Source organism: Tiliqua scincoides, chromosome 2 (assembly GCF_035046505.1).
Source record: "Tiliqua scincoides isolate rTilSci1 chromosome 2, rTilSci1.hap2, whole genome shotgun sequence".
Taxonomy (NCBI): domain Eukaryota; kingdom Metazoa; phylum Chordata; class Lepidosauria; order Squamata; family Scincidae; genus Tiliqua; species Tiliqua scincoides.
Window position 1 is genome coordinate 252,210,853 of NC_089822.1, and position 16,740 is coordinate 252,227,592.

At 45.6% G+C, this 16,740-nt stretch overlaps 1 protein-coding gene across 1 annotated transcript; it reads left to right on the top strand.

The window, feature by feature from the left end:
* The first annotated feature begins 1,140 nt into the window (after positions 1-1,140).
* Positions 1,141-15,237, top strand: LOC136639051 (vomeronasal type-2 receptor 26-like). The gene is made up of 6 exons (XM_066613077.1): positions 1,141-1,346; positions 2,927-3,218; positions 5,641-6,471; positions 9,465-9,692; positions 12,327-12,453; positions 14,342-15,237. The coding sequence occupies exons 1-6, from the start codon at positions 1,141-1,143 to the stop codon at positions 15,235-15,237; spliced, it is 2,580 nt and encodes an 859-aa protein (XP_066469174.1).
* The last annotated feature ends 1,503 nt before the right edge of the window (positions 15,238-16,740 follow it).

A 16,740-nucleotide genomic window follows, 5' to 3' on the forward strand; every position in this document is an offset into this window, starting at 1 on the left:
TCTCTGACTTTCCCTGCCTTGATGGTGGCAGTGGAGACCTACCCAGCCCCCAGATATCCTCAGACCAATCAGTGGGAAAGGAAAGGGAAAGAATAAAAGTAAGAGTTGGTTGGGGTTTCTTGGAAGCATTCAACAATGGTTTTCTTCCTCTCCTATCCCCCAATACCCAGCAGGGAAAATTATGTAAGGGATGCGGGGAGACCTCAGTTGGCCCAAGGAGGTTGGGGAGATAATGAATGCCATTTCATCCCACAAACGCACAAACTATTTCCCTGTAATCTTATCTCCAAGTATGTATGACAAAGAGCAGCCCCTGGACCCCATATCTACTCAACAGGAAGGGTCTTCATTGATCAGATGCTTTTTCTGCTGTTCTGCTCTTTATATTATATTCTGCTCTATGTATTACTTTATATTATCACCCAGAACCCATAACTCCAGTGTTCTTGGTGTTTCCTTTCAGCTGAGCCAACAGACTGAGGCAAAGAGGCAAAGAAGGAAGGCCAATAGCCAGGGCAACAGACTGGGGACACACTATACTTGCTCCCGGTGTGGAAGGGATTGTCACTCCCGAATTGGCCTTTTCAGCCTCACTAGACGCTGTGCCAGAACCACCAGTCAGAGCGTGATACCATAGTCTTCCGAGACTGAAGGTTGCCAACAAGTCCAGGAAAGCTTTGTCTAAGTTCAGCGTTCACTCATTGCCTCACTGTGAAAAAAGCCAAAGCTCTAACCTGTTTTCTTCTGCTATGCACCTGCTCTTGTAGCCACAAAGAGAGTATAGACCTTTGGGGAGGTGATGATTTCCACTGTAATTATCAGTCATTGTGATTTTTCTTCCTACCAAATACTACATGGAGTTCCCAGAGGTCACTTTGAGATCCATAATGAAAGAGTACCATAATGTCCGTATATCTTTGTCAACTAAGACTTCAGGTGTAGTTTAGATTAGGCTGAGGATGATTTCATTGCTAAAACCAGGCCTGGGCTCTTCATTTACAAAACCAGGCACAGTATGTGCCTTGCCAAAGAGCTGGACAACTTATTTCTTGACATGCAAGACCTTTCTTGACACTCTAATGCTCAAACTGGGTAGAAAGCCAGTTAAAAGAGGGTGTCTGTCGCTTGCTCAGCCCTACCATGACTCTGCTGTTAATTTTACTGCTTCATGTGGTCTTCATTTGGCCTGTGAGTGAAAGTGGTCGTATCGATCTCTCTGATCAACAAACACCTCCAAATCATTATTACCGACCAGGAGATTACCTCATTACTGCAGTTGTACCTTTGAGGACAGCTATGTATCCGGAACATACTTTCAAGTTTGATCCCATCCATGATTTTGTTACGTAAGTAGTCACCGTAATTGGATTTGAATTGTTCCCAGCCAGTTCTGGTCTTGGCTGCTACCATCTCTATTTTGAGTTATTTCTCAGAAAGGAGCAGAATAATTCTGTGGAACCCTTGTGATCATTGCTTTTGAACAGTGCTTTGCATTGTGATGGGGAAATCAGAGCATTCAGCTCCTGTTATTGTCTCTATTTACCAGCAATACTGTCCTGATTTCCCCATTTCAGATGAATCGCCATCCGTATTTTGCTTTTTGGGGGGAATTTGGTTCAAGCTGTTTTGAAATTATGATTGTCATTTCTACCCCACCTTTGATCTTCACAACAACCCTGCCCTACCCCTGTCCATTTGATCTTTGTTCTACCCCTGTCCATTTGATCTTCACAACAACCCTGTGAGGTTGGATAGGCTGGTCCCAAACCACCTGATTTAGCTGAGTGAACCCAGATCTTCCACCCCTAATGCAAGACTCTCAGAGCCCAATACTGAGCTCTTAGCTGAGTGCTGCTGCTGAGTGTCGCACACATGCTGTAAGAAACATCTGCAGCCCTCAGCCCAGCATCCAGAGCCTCTGTGTTGGGCCATCAGCCTGCCACAGAGGCTATTGATTCTGTGCCAGCCCAAGGGCTGCTGCAGAATCAAGTAGCCCCATTGTAGGGCTGCTTGCCTTGGAAAAGTCTTACTTGCTTACTTGCCTTACTGCTTGCATTACAAAAGTCCCCTACTTCCAAGAAGCCTCCAGTTACTGCCCTGTTGTGTGCAGGATGCCACGGCAGCTGTTTTGGCACCACAGCAGTCCTGGTGCCATGGGCAGTTCAGGATTGGGCTGCGGCCCATCACTAGACTATACCAGATCCCTTCCTGCAGTTGTTAGTCTGAGTGCTCAAGTTCCTTTTCTTCATGATTCAGCCTCCCTGCCTGAGTATCTAGAAATTGCATCTCTGTGTGGAATGGGCTTGCACGACATCATGTGCATTGCACATGCAACAGCTAGTCAAGTTATTTTGGAACTTGATAATATATTATAGTAGAATTAGCACAATAAAAACATTTTTTTGTTCTAGTGCTTTGAAAGCTAGACTTATTCTTGGGTATGTTTGGGGCGCTGTGTCAAAAAAATGGCATCGTTTTTGCTCTATGAGCTCTAGTTTTGGAGATACACATTTCATAGATTCAATGGGATTTTGACTGTCATCCATCCAAATCCCATTGAATCTATGAAACATGTTATCTCCAAAATTAGAGCAGAGAGGGCAAAAACAATGCCATTTTCTGAATCAGTGCCCCAAATATATCCAAGGATGGGTCTAAGGCACCGAAATGTGTGTTGGGCTGTGTTATGCTTTTTAGGTATATAGATAGACTTTGGATAGATTTCTGGGCTAATATAGAGCATGTCCAGTGTTCTTAAAGGGAATGAATTTAAATATTTATAGCTGATTTCATGAATAAAAACATTTATACCCGAGTGTCTAGATTCTCCAAATACTTAACCAATTCAAACCATTATGCCACGAGGAAGAAGCAGGACTCTGACTGTATTTTAATTGGCTGATGCTCCACATCATTTTCATTCCAGGGTATTGGAGAGGAATTACCAGCATGTCCGGGCCATATTGCTGGCCATAGATGAGATCAATGAAAATCCCCAGCTCTTACCCAATATGACTCTAGGCTACAACATCTATGAAAATTCTTTCAGTGTAAGGATACCCTCTGAGGCCACCATAGACCTGCTCTCCACTGGCCATTGGATGGTCCCTAACTTCAAGTGTGGACGGCAAGAAAGCCTGTTGGCTGTCATTCAAGGAGGGGCAGTTGAAGATTTTTGGCAGATAGCCACCATGTTAGACATTTACAAAGTCCCTCAGGTATGAATGGCAGGAGGGATCAGTCTGAGAAAATCCTCAGAAAGAGGAAACCTACTCTTAGCTGTTCCAATTGCAGTACCTTCAGAAGTGTGAAACGTGGGGCTTATGGGCACTGAAGCGCAGGGATGTGTGGTGGGTGGGGAGGCAGAGCCTCCCACCAGAGTCCTTCAGAAAGCGCCGCTGCATGTGAGGTATGCAAGCACTCACAACCCACATGGGTTGTGTGTGCTTGCACAGCTCAGACGTGGTGGTGCTTGTCAAAGGACTCCAATGAGGAGACTCTGCCTCCCCACCCACTGCATGTCCCTGCCTCTTTCCCTGTCCCTTGGTCGATTTCTGATGGCCTCTATTGTACCTCAGAGAACCAATGTGAACACTCAGTGTTTGCCCATCATAACTGTATGCTTTTAGTGAGTTGGAAGCATGAGGGGATTTAAAACAAAGGCTGATGGAGCAGTGTGCAGTCCCAGGAGCAGTGCGGCAGCAGCACACTCTCCTAGACACCAGGGGACAGGGCTTAAGCACAAGAGTAAACGTGGTAGTGGCAGGCAGGTCGCGGCTGCAGTTGCCAGCCCAGGCCGGATGCAAAGGGGGGGAGGCAAGAGTGACCAGAGACTATGTTCACTGTCACCACCACCTCTCCAAAGGAAAAACAAAAAGATTCAAAGTGTGAACAGCAGCAAAGCAGAGCTAGGTGGCTTTGTTACCTTGGTAATGCCCAGAAGAACACACAAAAGAATCAATAGTACCAGTTCATCAAGGAGAATTGCCTTCCTCAGTGGGGTAGTTGAAGCAGAGGTGTTACTTCCAGATGTTATTCTGACTTTGCCCCCCCCCCCCCCCAGCCATGTGGTTTGTCTTGGTTCTCTCTAAGGCTGTGTTCTTTTTTTAGCCGGGGAAATAGGCAGAAATGACATCTCTAGCAGGCTATTGTGTGCTTCCTGCGCAGGTCTTTTAAAAACAGAAGTCAAAGAGTGTTGAACATACTTCGGGGTGTTTTTGTAACATTTAATCATTGTCTCCAGTCATTAAAGGTAACTTAACATAACTTACCTCTGTACAATCCTTTTACAATCTTGATAATGGATGGCTGTTTGTGTGCAAGTTCAAAACCCCCTCCTCCACCGTTTTCCCAACTCACTGTACAAAATGCAGTGTGGCTAGCACACTAGAACCTAAAAAAAAGAGCATACCCCTAGAGTGCTAGAAGCTATAAAAAAAAGCCCAGCTCTCTAGTGCTCTAGCAAGCTAGCTCTCGAGTGCTCTAGAAGCTAGCACTCTAGTGCTCTAGCACTAGAAGCTAAATAAAGAACCCAGTGTAAGTCTAAGTTGAACTCTTGGTGAATTTCTTCACTTCCACTGCTTCAGAAATCTTTGTGTACTTTTAATTAAGTATTTCACCTACAGAGCTTGCTGTAGGTAATTCTGACCTCTGATCAGAAAGCGGCCAGGAGGGAAGAAGCCTAGCTGCTCTGTTCACCAGGAACTGGGGGAGGAGGAAGAGAAGGAACCTAGAAGAGCTCCAAAAGCTTTTGTTCAAACTTTGAAGAGAAAGAGGGTCATGTGGATGCTAATGGAATTAAAACATGTAGGTCAAGCATGGTGGGGGTGGCAAAATTAAGGGCAGCCAGGTTGTCACCCCCTGGCAATGCCCCCTGGCAGCATGGAGTCCATGACTTTTGCCCCCACAGCCCCCCTTTGCAACATCACTGGTGGTAGCTTTCTTATGTACAAGTAGATCATATTCATGTACTCTTGACATCAGCTAAATACCCGAGACCTGAACAGAGGTACTCTGCAATGTTGGTTTGAGTTTCTCAAATGAAATACATGCCAAAAACCTAATACATACATAAATAAATTGGGTTGATCTGCATTTCCCTGATAATGTTGAAGTGACAAAATGCATGACTTGGAATTAACTAGGCATTCCACATACATTCTCCACTGAAAAAAAATGTGAATGATATCCTAAGATTTTCTATGTCCTGCAGAAGGAAGCTAGTTTTGTAAGGAACCCTCAGGGTAGACTTCAATTATGTGATGTGTGCAAAGGAAAATAGAGTTACTTTACACTTTTTCAACTGCATGCTGTGCAAAATGTTGGTCAGTGATTGTCATATATTTACCTAAATGTGTAATTTCGGCAAGATGTGCAGAGATGTTCTCTCATGATGTTAAATAAAAACTGACTTTAAGAAAAGTGAGGAAGTGGAAGTTATGTTCATATTCATAACTAAAGCATTGGGACATGAAAGAAACGTAGTAAAATGGAGCAAAAGGTGTTCTATCTCAATCCAGCTTTGCAAGGGTACCAAATATATATTAACTGGGGGAAAATGTTCAGATGGAACCCATTTGAGACCTGCAGTTTTTCTGAGCTCAATTTCCAGTGCTAAACATCCTTCCCTTTCCCTATTAGCTCACTTACAGTTTTGTCAACCACGTTCTGAGTGATCAAACTCAATTCCCTTCCTCCTACTGGATGGCCCCAAAGGAAACTCCCCAGTATGAGGGTACAGTTACACTGCTCCTGCATTTCAGATGGACATGGGTCGGTTTCATTGTTCCAGATCATGATGCTGGGGAAAGGTTTGCAAGAACCATGAGGACAATGGTTTCCAGAAGTGGCATTTGTGTCGCCTTCATGCAGAGGATATCGACATTATTTTCTCTTCGCCAACAAGAATTTATTGAAGACGTTTTATGCTTTCTTAGACAGGTTACACAGAGGAAAGCCAATGTGCTTATTTATTATGGGGATTTGAACTCAATGCTTCTGTTGCCTCACATGCTACACACAGCTGAAGAGGAGAGCAATGCTCCTCTAGGGAAGGTTTGGATCACCACAGCTCTGTGGGGCTTCACCTTAAGCAACTCTTTTGAATACTGGGATATCAAATTCTTCCACGGAGCTTTGACCTTCACCACACAAATGAACAAGAAAGCAAAATCTCAGAATCTTTTCTTTACTCAGGATGAATATTTCATGGTTTGGTCCGAAACGTTTAACTGCTTCAGTTCCAGCCACAGGTCATCTAGTAAGACATGGAATGTCTGCATTGAGAGGGAAACACTGAAGGGTCTTCTCTCAGCTTGGCAAGAAAAAGGCCTATCTGCTGAGAGCTACAGTATTTACAATGCTGTCTATGTTGTAGCTCATGCTGTCCATGCTATGATCACTTCCACACCTAACCGCATTGTGATGGCCAAAGAAGACAGATGTGACCTTTGGAATATCCAGCCATGGCAGGTAAGAAACAGAGAAATCCCAGCTGAGAGGAAGAAGTGGTCTACTTTCATTTATGGCATCCATTTGCCCTTACTCATACGCTGGGGACTCCCTGCGTAGTTTGCCTCTGTTGTTCTGGTAATGAATTGAGGCTATGTTTGACTGCCTTATTAGTGACTTCCTAATGCCCCCAAATGGTGTAGTGGCTAGAGTTTGGAGACAAGGATCAAGTCACCCTTCAGCCATGATGATTCGTGAGTGATTGTAACGGCTGGCGCAAGGCCCGGCCACCCTCTTCCATTCTGTGTGCCTCTCAACCATCTTCAGTGTGACTCAATTCCCTGGGAACTACCTTCTTTCTTGTTGAGCTGTTCCCATGGGAAGCAACAAAAACTTGGTCTCCATCCAAGGGCCTCGGCCACTGCACCTGCTCATGTGCTGAACACAAGGCAATAAGGAGTGTCCACCTCTTGACCCTAAGCTATTTTAATTCTCCATCTAGCTGCACCTGCCGGGCAGCTCCCTTTCTCCCTAATGGTGGGAACATTTCTTTCTGGCATCAGCTTGACTGTTGTCAGCTGTATGTGGCTTGATAAGATGATGAGAACCCCAGCAATGGTCATGCATATATATATCATCTACTGTCAAGTAGTCCATCTCCTGCCACTTAGTACAGAATTCCTGATAAGGTAGTGATGAAAACAGATGGCTATAAAAGCCTCTACATTCAGCTATTGCTTTGCTCTTGGAACTTGCTGGACACTTGCAGGCTGTGTCATCCATAGAGTCACCTGAAATGCTGTGTTGAGGGATGCCTCTAAATGCCTGGAGGTGTTCCTGTAAGTAGATGCTATTAAGTTCTTGCCAAATAAAGCTCTCTACTGACAACCCTGAATTTGGACACTCTTCTTCCTCTGATCCAAAAGAACCTGGCCTGAAAGCGCTGGCTAGAACAGTGACCTTGGCCTAGTCACATTGACCTGGTTCAGACTGCCCGGTTTGGAACAACGAAATAAACCATGGTTTGTTCAGTTGGGTACTCAACCTTGAGTGTGACCATTTCCTCCTCCTCAGCTTTGTTGCTACATCATGCTGTTTATAGACCTGACCTGCTGAACCACAGCTTCAAGGCTTGTGCAAAGTTGGAACGTTTTTCAAATGCCTGCTTATGGACCAAATTACAATCTGAAATAAGCTTCACAGGGCCAGCAGCAGGTAGCTGGAGGTCCTTGGGCAAAACCCTACAATGAGTGTCCTATAATATTCCAGTCCTCCTGGTGATAGTACATTGAAAAGAGTAGTAATGGTATAAGGGGACTTGTGGATTGCAACCAGTTTACACTTTTGTTTCTGCTGTTTGGGGTATGAAATGCTGCAGGAATCATGGGATTAGGGTGCCAAGACCAAGCAACCTCCTGGATTGAAAACAGGGTGCAGAAGATGGGAAGTGCTTACCCAGAGGCTAGTCTTAGCAGTTCAAGGAGGAAAGCAAGGCAAGGGAGATGGAACTGCATTCCTGGGAGAAGGGGCACACTGCCAGGCAGCCCACAAAGTCCAGTCTGTGCTGGCACAATGGTTTTTTGGTTGTGCACAAGGAAGAGTATTGGGAAGAAGGTTGGAAAGGGAAGGGAGCGGCCACTCCAGTCTTCGATACCAATTTGGCACAGTGGTTCTTGGGTAACATCTGGAATGGGAGTGCTTCACATAGCACCAGTGGGCCAGCAAATGACAAAACAGCAGCAAGACACTTAAGCTTGAAGCTTGTTGACGACACTTGGGATTCTGCGGTCCAACCTTTTGTACCTTCTTCCCCCATAGAAACCTATGGGATATTTCATGGGATGAGCTCATCCAGAAACCTTCTTTTGTGACTTGATGGCCCTTGATTTCTCATGCCCAGCCTAAATGGGTGCTTGGGAGGCCAATGGAATCATGACCATGGTCTCCTTGATTGGGTTGAGCCATGAAGTTGGTGAGGGAAGCTAGGCTTGGGGAATCTTCATCTGTATTGCTAATGACTTGGTTAAGTCCAAGCCAGGAAGCTCCCCAGATGTGGCTGTCGCTCTTACATTCAATTGTGATGAGCAAGCAAGTTGTGGCTGCCCATGGACTTTTGCAGGAAACAAAAGCCAGGCAAAGCTTTTCCCAAGCCAACATACAAGAGTGGAGAGGGGGTGTGGTATTCTTCACTGCCCATGGGATCTGAGCCCTCTTGCCATCAGCCCAGCTTTAAAGTCAAGTTGTTGGCCTGGGTGGTGCTCTTCTGGCATGCAGTCAGTGCCCTCCCCTTAGCCTTACCTAGCCGCATGGCCACACAGCTTGAATCAGAGCCTTGTGAGCTTCTGAAATTTTGCTCTGGAGCTTGGCAATTATGATGGCATCAGCTCCATTACCTCAGAATACCAGATGCAAGGGATGGCACCAGGATGCAGTTCTCTTGTGGTCTCGTGTGCTCCCTGGGGCATTTGGTGGGCCGCTGTGAAATACAGGAAACTGGACTAGATGGGTCTATGACTTGATCCCATGAGGCTGTTCGTATGTTCTTATTAGGACTCTTGTGCGCTCCCTGTAAAATTAACAGGGAGCATTGCACATGTATACAATGTTGTCATGTGCGATGCGTTCAAATTTTAAAAAAAAGTTTGTCAGGCAACAACTGTTGAACTACATATATCCATTTTGTATAAACCAAAGATTCATGGGTAACAAGACTGGATGTCCAGCAGCACACAAAGTAAAGAGGAAATCAGAAAAGGCGGCCTATTTGCTCAGGTCATGCTCCCATTTAGTAAACTGATGGCACATGGGGCATCAGATAAATAGCTGTGTAATTTTGGAAAAAAGCAATGATTTCCCTGCACTATGTCCCTAAAACATAATTTCTTGTCATAATTCACTTATTTCTGTCTAACCCATCAGTTTCTGCCAGAGAAATGGTAAAACTGGTGGTAGGGAGAGCAACAGAGATGTGTCTCTATGCATTATGAGAATGATGGTATTTTATCTCTTTCTAGCTTCACCCTTTCTTGAAAAGCATTCGCTTTAACAGTACAACCATGAATGAAGTTTATTTTGATGAAGATGGAGAGCTGGCAGCCGATTATGATCTTGTGAATGTGGTCACCTTTCCCAATGAATCTGCTGTAAGAATAAATGTGGGGAAGCTGGACACCCAGGCTGCATCAGGCCTCACACTGACCATTGAGGAGGAAGTCATTGCGTGGCCCAGTTGGTTTAACCAGGTGGGAAATATATGTCTCTTTTACAACTGTTGTAATATAATCAGGAATTGATGTACAATTTGGGAGCGTTCCTGGACTCACAGTTCTCCCTGGAGAACCAGATGGCAGAGGTAGCTAGGAGGTCCAGCTTTGGCTGATGTGCTGGCTGTAGTCATACTTGACTGGACCTCATTTCCAATCCCAATTCAAGGTGCTGGTATTGACCTTTAAAGCTCTTCATGTTTTGGGTCCAGGCTGATTGACCACCTTCTCCCATACATCCCAGCTGGTCATCTGAGGGGGCTCTTCTTCAAGTGCTGCCTCTGTCCCAAGTTAGACGATGGTGGCACGGGGGCAAGCCTTCTTTGTTGTGGCACCACAACTATGGAATTCCCTTCCAGGGGAATTAACCCGTTTCTGCCCAGCCCACAGGTGTACACATTTGTTCCCTGTTGATTTCTGCAACATTGGGCAGAAATGGCTTAAGACTACCCCCTCCTTCATAGCTGTTCGGCAAGGGCTCCAAACATGACTGTTTCATCTGGTATTTGGGTGATGGGTTGACGTCTACCCTATGTACCTCTTTAATAATGCTGTGGCTTGCCTGTTTCTCTCTGTATCAAAAGGTTATCCCCCAATTGCTCTACTTTTTAAAGTTTTGTTTTGATTTGTTTGTTCGAATGATTTTATTTATTTTTATACATTGTATATTTTATTGTAGAACTTTGTAAGCTGTCTTGGGCATTTGCTTTGACAGGATATACATTTTTCGAACAAATAAAAATAGATAAATAATCACTATGAGGCACTTTTTCAAGTGGGTGCTCCTTTTTTTAGCAGGGGGAGAGTAACTGGCCCACCTCACCCCAGCACTGTCTGTTCTAGTGGCTGTCTGCTGGTATTCCTTGGCATCTTTTTAGATTGTGAGCCCTTTTGGGACAGGGAGCCATTTAGTTATTTGATTTTTCTCTGTAAACCGCTTTGTGAACGTTCAGTTGAAAAGCGGTATATAAATACTGTTAATTAATTAATTAATTAATATGAGCGTGAGCAGTGACCAGGGAAATTCCCAGTTCAAAGCAATGATGAAGAAGAACATAAGAACGTAAGAACAGCACCACCGGATCAGCCCATAGGCCCATCTAGTCCAGCTTCCTGTATCTCACAGCGGCCCACCAAATGCCCCAGGGAGCACACCAGATAACAAGAGACCTGCAAGGCCTCCTGGGAATTGTAGTTAAGAACATAAGAACAGCCCCACTGGATCAGGCCAAGGGCCCATCTAGTCCAGCTTCCTGTATCTCACAGCGGCCCACCAAATGCCCCAGGGAGCACACCAGATAACAAGAGACCTGCTTCCTGGTGCCCTCCCTTGCATCTGGCATTCTGACGTAGCCCATTTCTAAAATCCGGAGGTTGCACATGCACATCATGGCTTGTAACCCATAATGGATTTTTCCTCCAGAAACTTGTCCAATCCCCTTTTAAAGGCATCCAGGCCAGTTGCCGTCACCACATCCTGTGGCAAGGAGTTCCAAAGACCAATCACACACTGAGTAAAGAAATATGGTTAGCCATGGAAATATGGAGTAAAAATTATGGTCAGCCATGCGGGCACCCTCCTGGACTTAGTCAAGCCCTTCTTCCTTCGCGGTATACACTCCCGCTGGGCGTCTATTACTGTTGATTTGAGCAACCTCCATACACTCTGTAGAGAATGGTTTCTTTTTACCTTCCCTTTCAACCTCCTTCTAACCAGCCTCCTCATTTGAGGGAAGTCCGTTCGTCGGAAGTCAAGGGTTTTTGTGAGAGATTTGCCCGGTATTCTTCCCCCGATGTGCATGTCGAAACGGATCGCAGCAAGATTACTGTTCCCCAATGGCTCAGTAACATTGACATCAATAACCAGGTCCTGAGTACCACACAATATTAAATCCAGAGTCACCTGTCCTCTGGTGGGCTCCATGACTAGCTGCTCTAAGGCACAGTCATTTAGCATGTCAAGGAATCTTCAATCTCTACTTTGCTGGATTCTATCCCTTCCTTAACATAAACGGCCACCCCACCTCCAACACGCCCCTCCCTGTCCCTCCTGTAGAGTTTATAACCTGGGATTGCGGTATCCCTCTGATTCTCCACATTCTACCAGGTTTCCGTTATGCCTACTTTGTCAATGTTTTCCTTTGTCACCAGACATTCCAGTTCTCCCATCTTTGCTTGGAGACTTCGGGCATTCGCATAAAAGCATTTGTACATGGAATGCCCCAGGATGGGCTGCTTATTAGCTCCTTTATCCCTGAATCCTCTCATTGTGCCAAACTGTCTATCACATCCCATCACGCTACCATTCCCAATTTCTTCTCCTACTCTGTCTTTGCCTGAATCTGTAGGTAGCTTTATTCAATGTGGTTTCTCAGCCTCAGTTGGTTATCTGGAGAAAGTAGTATATAGGATTTTTAATTCCTTCTGAAAAGGGGCAGGGAGAAGGCTGGGCCTTTATATGGGAACAGGGGACAAATGTCATCCTTACCCCAAGGAGATCTCCAGGTTGCTCCTTCCCAGCACTGGATACAGTGTGGGCTGCACCAGTGCTGGGAAGGATTGTGTTGCTCATGAGTAAATTCTCCAGACATGTGCTTTCTTCTTGCCTTTTAGACAAGGCCCCGTTCTGTGTGCACTGCGTCCTGCCAACCTGGATTCCACAAGGTGGTCCCAGAAGGAAAGCAAATGTGCTGTTATGACTGTCTTCCATGCACAAAAGGGACAATTTCCACTCAGGAAGGTAGGTGGCCCTGAAGGAAATGATACCCATTTTTACCAATAGATGTAAAATGTAATGGTAGGTTCTTTTGAATGTGTTCTGAGGCAATAATTTGTTAGATACAATAACTCACAGAATAGTTCCAGGGAAGCTTCACCTGTGGTCTGATCCTCTAGATCAGGGGTGCCCAAACCCCAGCCCAGGAGCTACTTGCGGCCCTTGGGGACTCCCAATCCAGCCCGCGGGCAGCCCCCAGTCTCTAATGAGCCTCTGGCCCTTGGAAGAATTGCTAGAGCTTGTGCTGGCCCAACACAACTGCTCTCAATGTGAGGGCGACTGTTCAACCTCTCGTGTGAGCTGTGGGACAAGGGCTCCCTCCACTGCTTGCTGTTTCACAACTGTGATGCAACAGCAGCAGCAAAGGAAAAGCTGGCCTTGCTTTGTGCAAGGCCTTTTATAGGCCTTGAGCTATTGCAAGACCTTCATCCATTCATATAAGTTCCATCTCTAATATAGTCATTTATGTAAATTTAAGTAAATTTATTCAAATTTGAAATGTAAATTAATTTGTTTTTTTCCTGGCCCCCAACACAGTGTCAGAGAGACAGTGTAGCCCTCCTGCCAGAAAGTTTGGACACCCCTGCTGTAGATGCCACAGCTGCACTTCACCTGTGCAATCCACTCAACACTATGGTCTCACGGGTGTCCTTCAATAGTAGGGGTGGGCAAACCCTGGCCCGGGGGCCATTTGTGGCCCTCAAGGTCCCCCAATCTGGTCTGCAGGGAGCCCCCAGACTCCAATGAGCCTCTGGCCCGTTGGAGTCTGTCGGAGCCCGCGCTGGCCCACAACTGCTGGTTGCAACTGCCAGACACGAGCTGTGAGCCAAGTTAGAGCAAAGCCTTTCATAGCCTCCATGTGTTCATAGTTCTCATGTGGTTACATGCCTGTATTATAGCTCTCATTTGTATTATAAATAAGCTCAGTAAAATTCATTCATTCATATGCTCCATATTTAATGTATTCATTTATATAAATTTATTTAAATTTGAAATGTAAATTAATTCTTTTTTTTTTTTCCTGGCCCCCGACACAGTGTCAGAGAGATGAGGCCAAAATGTTTGCCCACCCCTGGCATGTAGGTACGGGCCACACCATCCATGGCTCACTTCACTGAGTGGAGGAAGCTGCAACCTCCTCATCTGCATGCATCTCGCTAACACTTTTCTCCTAAAGGTCCACACATTATTACAGGGTCCTGGGAGGGGGAAAAAAAAAAAAGCCCATAGGCTGATAGGAGGTTTGACAAGAAGCTGCAAGATGCTATTTTTTATACTTCTGTGTCCAACTCCATTCACAGCTCCCAGAGGCGGATCTATCCTTGGTGGCTTTTGTGTGTGCCTGGGCCTTTGGGCCCATGTCCATTAAGACTCCACCTCTGACTGTGGCCCTCTGTGGAACTACTCACTTGATTTTCACTGTGGGTCTTCAAGAGAATTTGCTAAAGATGTCATTTTTGTCCTCTACATTGGTTCAGCTATCCTTAAGTGCCTTAGAGCCTAATCCTACCCTTTTCCCTGCCATAGCTTGCAGCTGCACTAGAAAAGGGGGCCAATCAGGAGATTTGGGAGAGGTAGGGCTAAATATTTTTCTTACCCATCTGTAATCCCCTTGATCACCAGTGGGTCTCCTCAGACCTGCACTAGCTCCTTAGTTGGCACAAGTCTAAGGAGACCAAGGGAGCCTCTGAAGCCTTCCAGTCCCCGTCCCCCAGCTATAGCACACCCATCCTTACTACAGCTGCACCAGCCAGGGGGGGGGGGGCGATGGGATTGGGCTCAGAGTAATATAATAAACCTAACTACAAGAAAGAAAGTGCTTGGAGTATGAAATTGTTCTGGATTTTTTCAGATGCTGATCATTGTGATGAGTGTCCCGAAGATCAATACTCCAATGGGAACAAAGTTCAATGTATCCCCAAAGTTATAGTTTTCCTGTCCTATGTAGAGCCTCTGGGGATCACTCTGACTTTCTTTGCTCTCTTTCTTTCTCTTACCACAGTTTTTGTCTTTGGAATTTTCATTAAGTATCTGCAGACTCCATTAGTCAAAGCAAACAACTGGACTCTCACCTACGTCCTCCTTGCATCCCTCTTGCTCTCCTCCCTGTCCTCCTTCCTCTTCCTTGGCCAGCCTAACCAGCTGACCTGCCTTCTGAGGCAAACTGCCTTCAGCATCATCTTCTCAGTGGCCGTCTCTTCTGTGCTGGCCAAGACTATCACGGTGGTGCTGGCCTTCATGGCCACCAAGCCAGGGAATAGGATGAGGAAATGGATGGGGAAGAAGTTGGCAAATGCCACTGTCCTTTTCTGTTCTGTCGGCCAGTTTGGCATCTGTGTGGTCTGGATAGGAATCTCTCCCCCTTTCCCAGAACTTGACGTGCATTCCCAGTTTGACCAGATCATCTTACAATGCAACGAAGGGTCTGTCACCATGTTTTACTGTGCCCTTGGCTACATGGGCTTCCTGGCAGCCATTTCTTTCACTGTTGCCTTCCTAGCCAGGAAGCTGCCTGGGGGTTTCAATGAAGCCAAGTTCATCACCTTCAGCATGCTGGTCTTTTGCAGTGTTTGGGTATCCTTTCTGCCCACCTATTTGAGTACAAAGGGAAAATACATGGTAGCAGTGCAGATCTTCTCCATCTTGGCCTCCAGCACTGGGCTCCTAGGTTGCATCTTCCTTCCCAAATGCTACATTATTCTACAGAGGCCAGATCTGAATACAAAGGAGTATCTAATGAGGAAATGAAAAGACAGCTGATTATCAATGCATTATTATGTACAGGCTCAGTACAATTGTAGTAACACTAAGGCTGCAATACTAACCAAACTTTCCTGAGAGTAAGCCCCATTGAACAAAACAGGACTTCTGAGTAGACCTGGTTAGGCTTATGCCCTTAGATTGATTTACACCATAATATGATTTTCAGTTGTTATTGTGATAATTCCTCTCTGGCTCTTTAAATGCCATAGAAAAATCCTATTTTTGCCAATAGTGATAATCCTAAGCATGTTCATAAAAAACTAGGAATGGTATGAATGTTCTTCTTTCATGTAATGTATGTATTCTTGGAAGTAGCGCATATTGTCAGTATGGTATTTTAGATTGTAAGCTTCTTGCAGTAAAGATCTGGTTTTGTCATTCTTATGTCACTCTGTAAGATGCTAAATATAGAAATATTATATCAGTTAAAATAATGAATATCGTAGCATGAAACCCTTTTTTGTTTTAAGAGAAGAGCCGAGAATCTTACAGGTTTGCTCGTGCACCAAAGAACATGGCCATTTTAAGAACTTGAATCAGCCGCCACACCTTCATAAGAACATAAGAAGAGCCCGCTGGATCAGGCCAAAGGCCCATCTACTCCAGCTTCCTGTATCTCATAATGGCCCACCAAATGCCCCAGGGAGCACACAGACAACAAGAGACCTGCATCCTGGTGCCCTCCCTTGCATCTGGCCTTCTGACATAGCCCACTTCTGAAATCAGGAGGTTGTACATACACATCATGGCTTGTACCCCGTAATTGATTTTTCCTCCAGAAACTTGTCCAATCCCCTTTTAAAGGCATCCAGGCTAGATGCCATCAGCACCTCCTGTGGCAAGGAGTTCCACAGACCAACCACACACTGAGTAAAGAAATATTTTCTTTGTCTGTCCTAACTCTCCCAACACTCAATTTTAGTGGCTGTCCCCTGGTTCTGGTGTTAAGCGAGAGGGAAAAGAGCGTCTCTCTATCCATCCCCTGTATCATCTTGTATGTCTCAATCATGTCCCTCTGTTTGAGCTGTTTTGTTCTCAATATCTTTTCTAATGCTAAGCTGGGTTCCTCGCAATGTTCAGGCTGCTGTGTGGAGCCTTTCCATGGCTGTGTGGCAGTGCCTCCTCAGTGTTCAGTAGAGGTGTTTGAAAACGGTGCCATTTACCTTTCTCAAAAGTATGCCCATTGTATTCAGTAAGACGTGCAGTGCCATCCCATCTTGCACTGCAACAGGCAGGCCAGGAGGCCTGTGCTGTATCCTGCACAAGACTGGGGATAGAAGTGCCTCAGCCAGAGGCAAGGGGAAACTCTTCCCCTTACCCCTGGGTACGCCACCACAGCCTCAATGGGTCTCCTCAGACTTGCATCACCTCAGGAGGTGGCATGAGGAGAACAAAGTGGCTTTCAGGTGCTCTGTGCAGCTCAGGGAACAGGGTTGGGATCCGGCATAACAGCAGGGTCTCAGTCCCACCTCCTGCTCCCTGCCTGCC

Excerpts from the sequence above, each read along its gene's own strand:
- LOC136639051 (XM_066613077.1), top strand. The coding sequence starts at position 1,141 with ATGACTCTGCTGTTAATTTTACTGCTTCATGTGGTCTTCATTTGGCCT. Across the intron at positions 1,347-2,926 it reads CCCATCCATGATTTTGTTAC|GGTATTGGAGAGGAATTACC; the intron begins GTAAGTAGTCAC and ends TTTTCATTCCAG. Across the intron at positions 3,219-5,640 it reads ACATTTACAAAGTCCCTCAG|CTCACTTACAGTTTTGTCAA; the intron begins GTATGAATGGCA and ends TTTCCCTATTAG.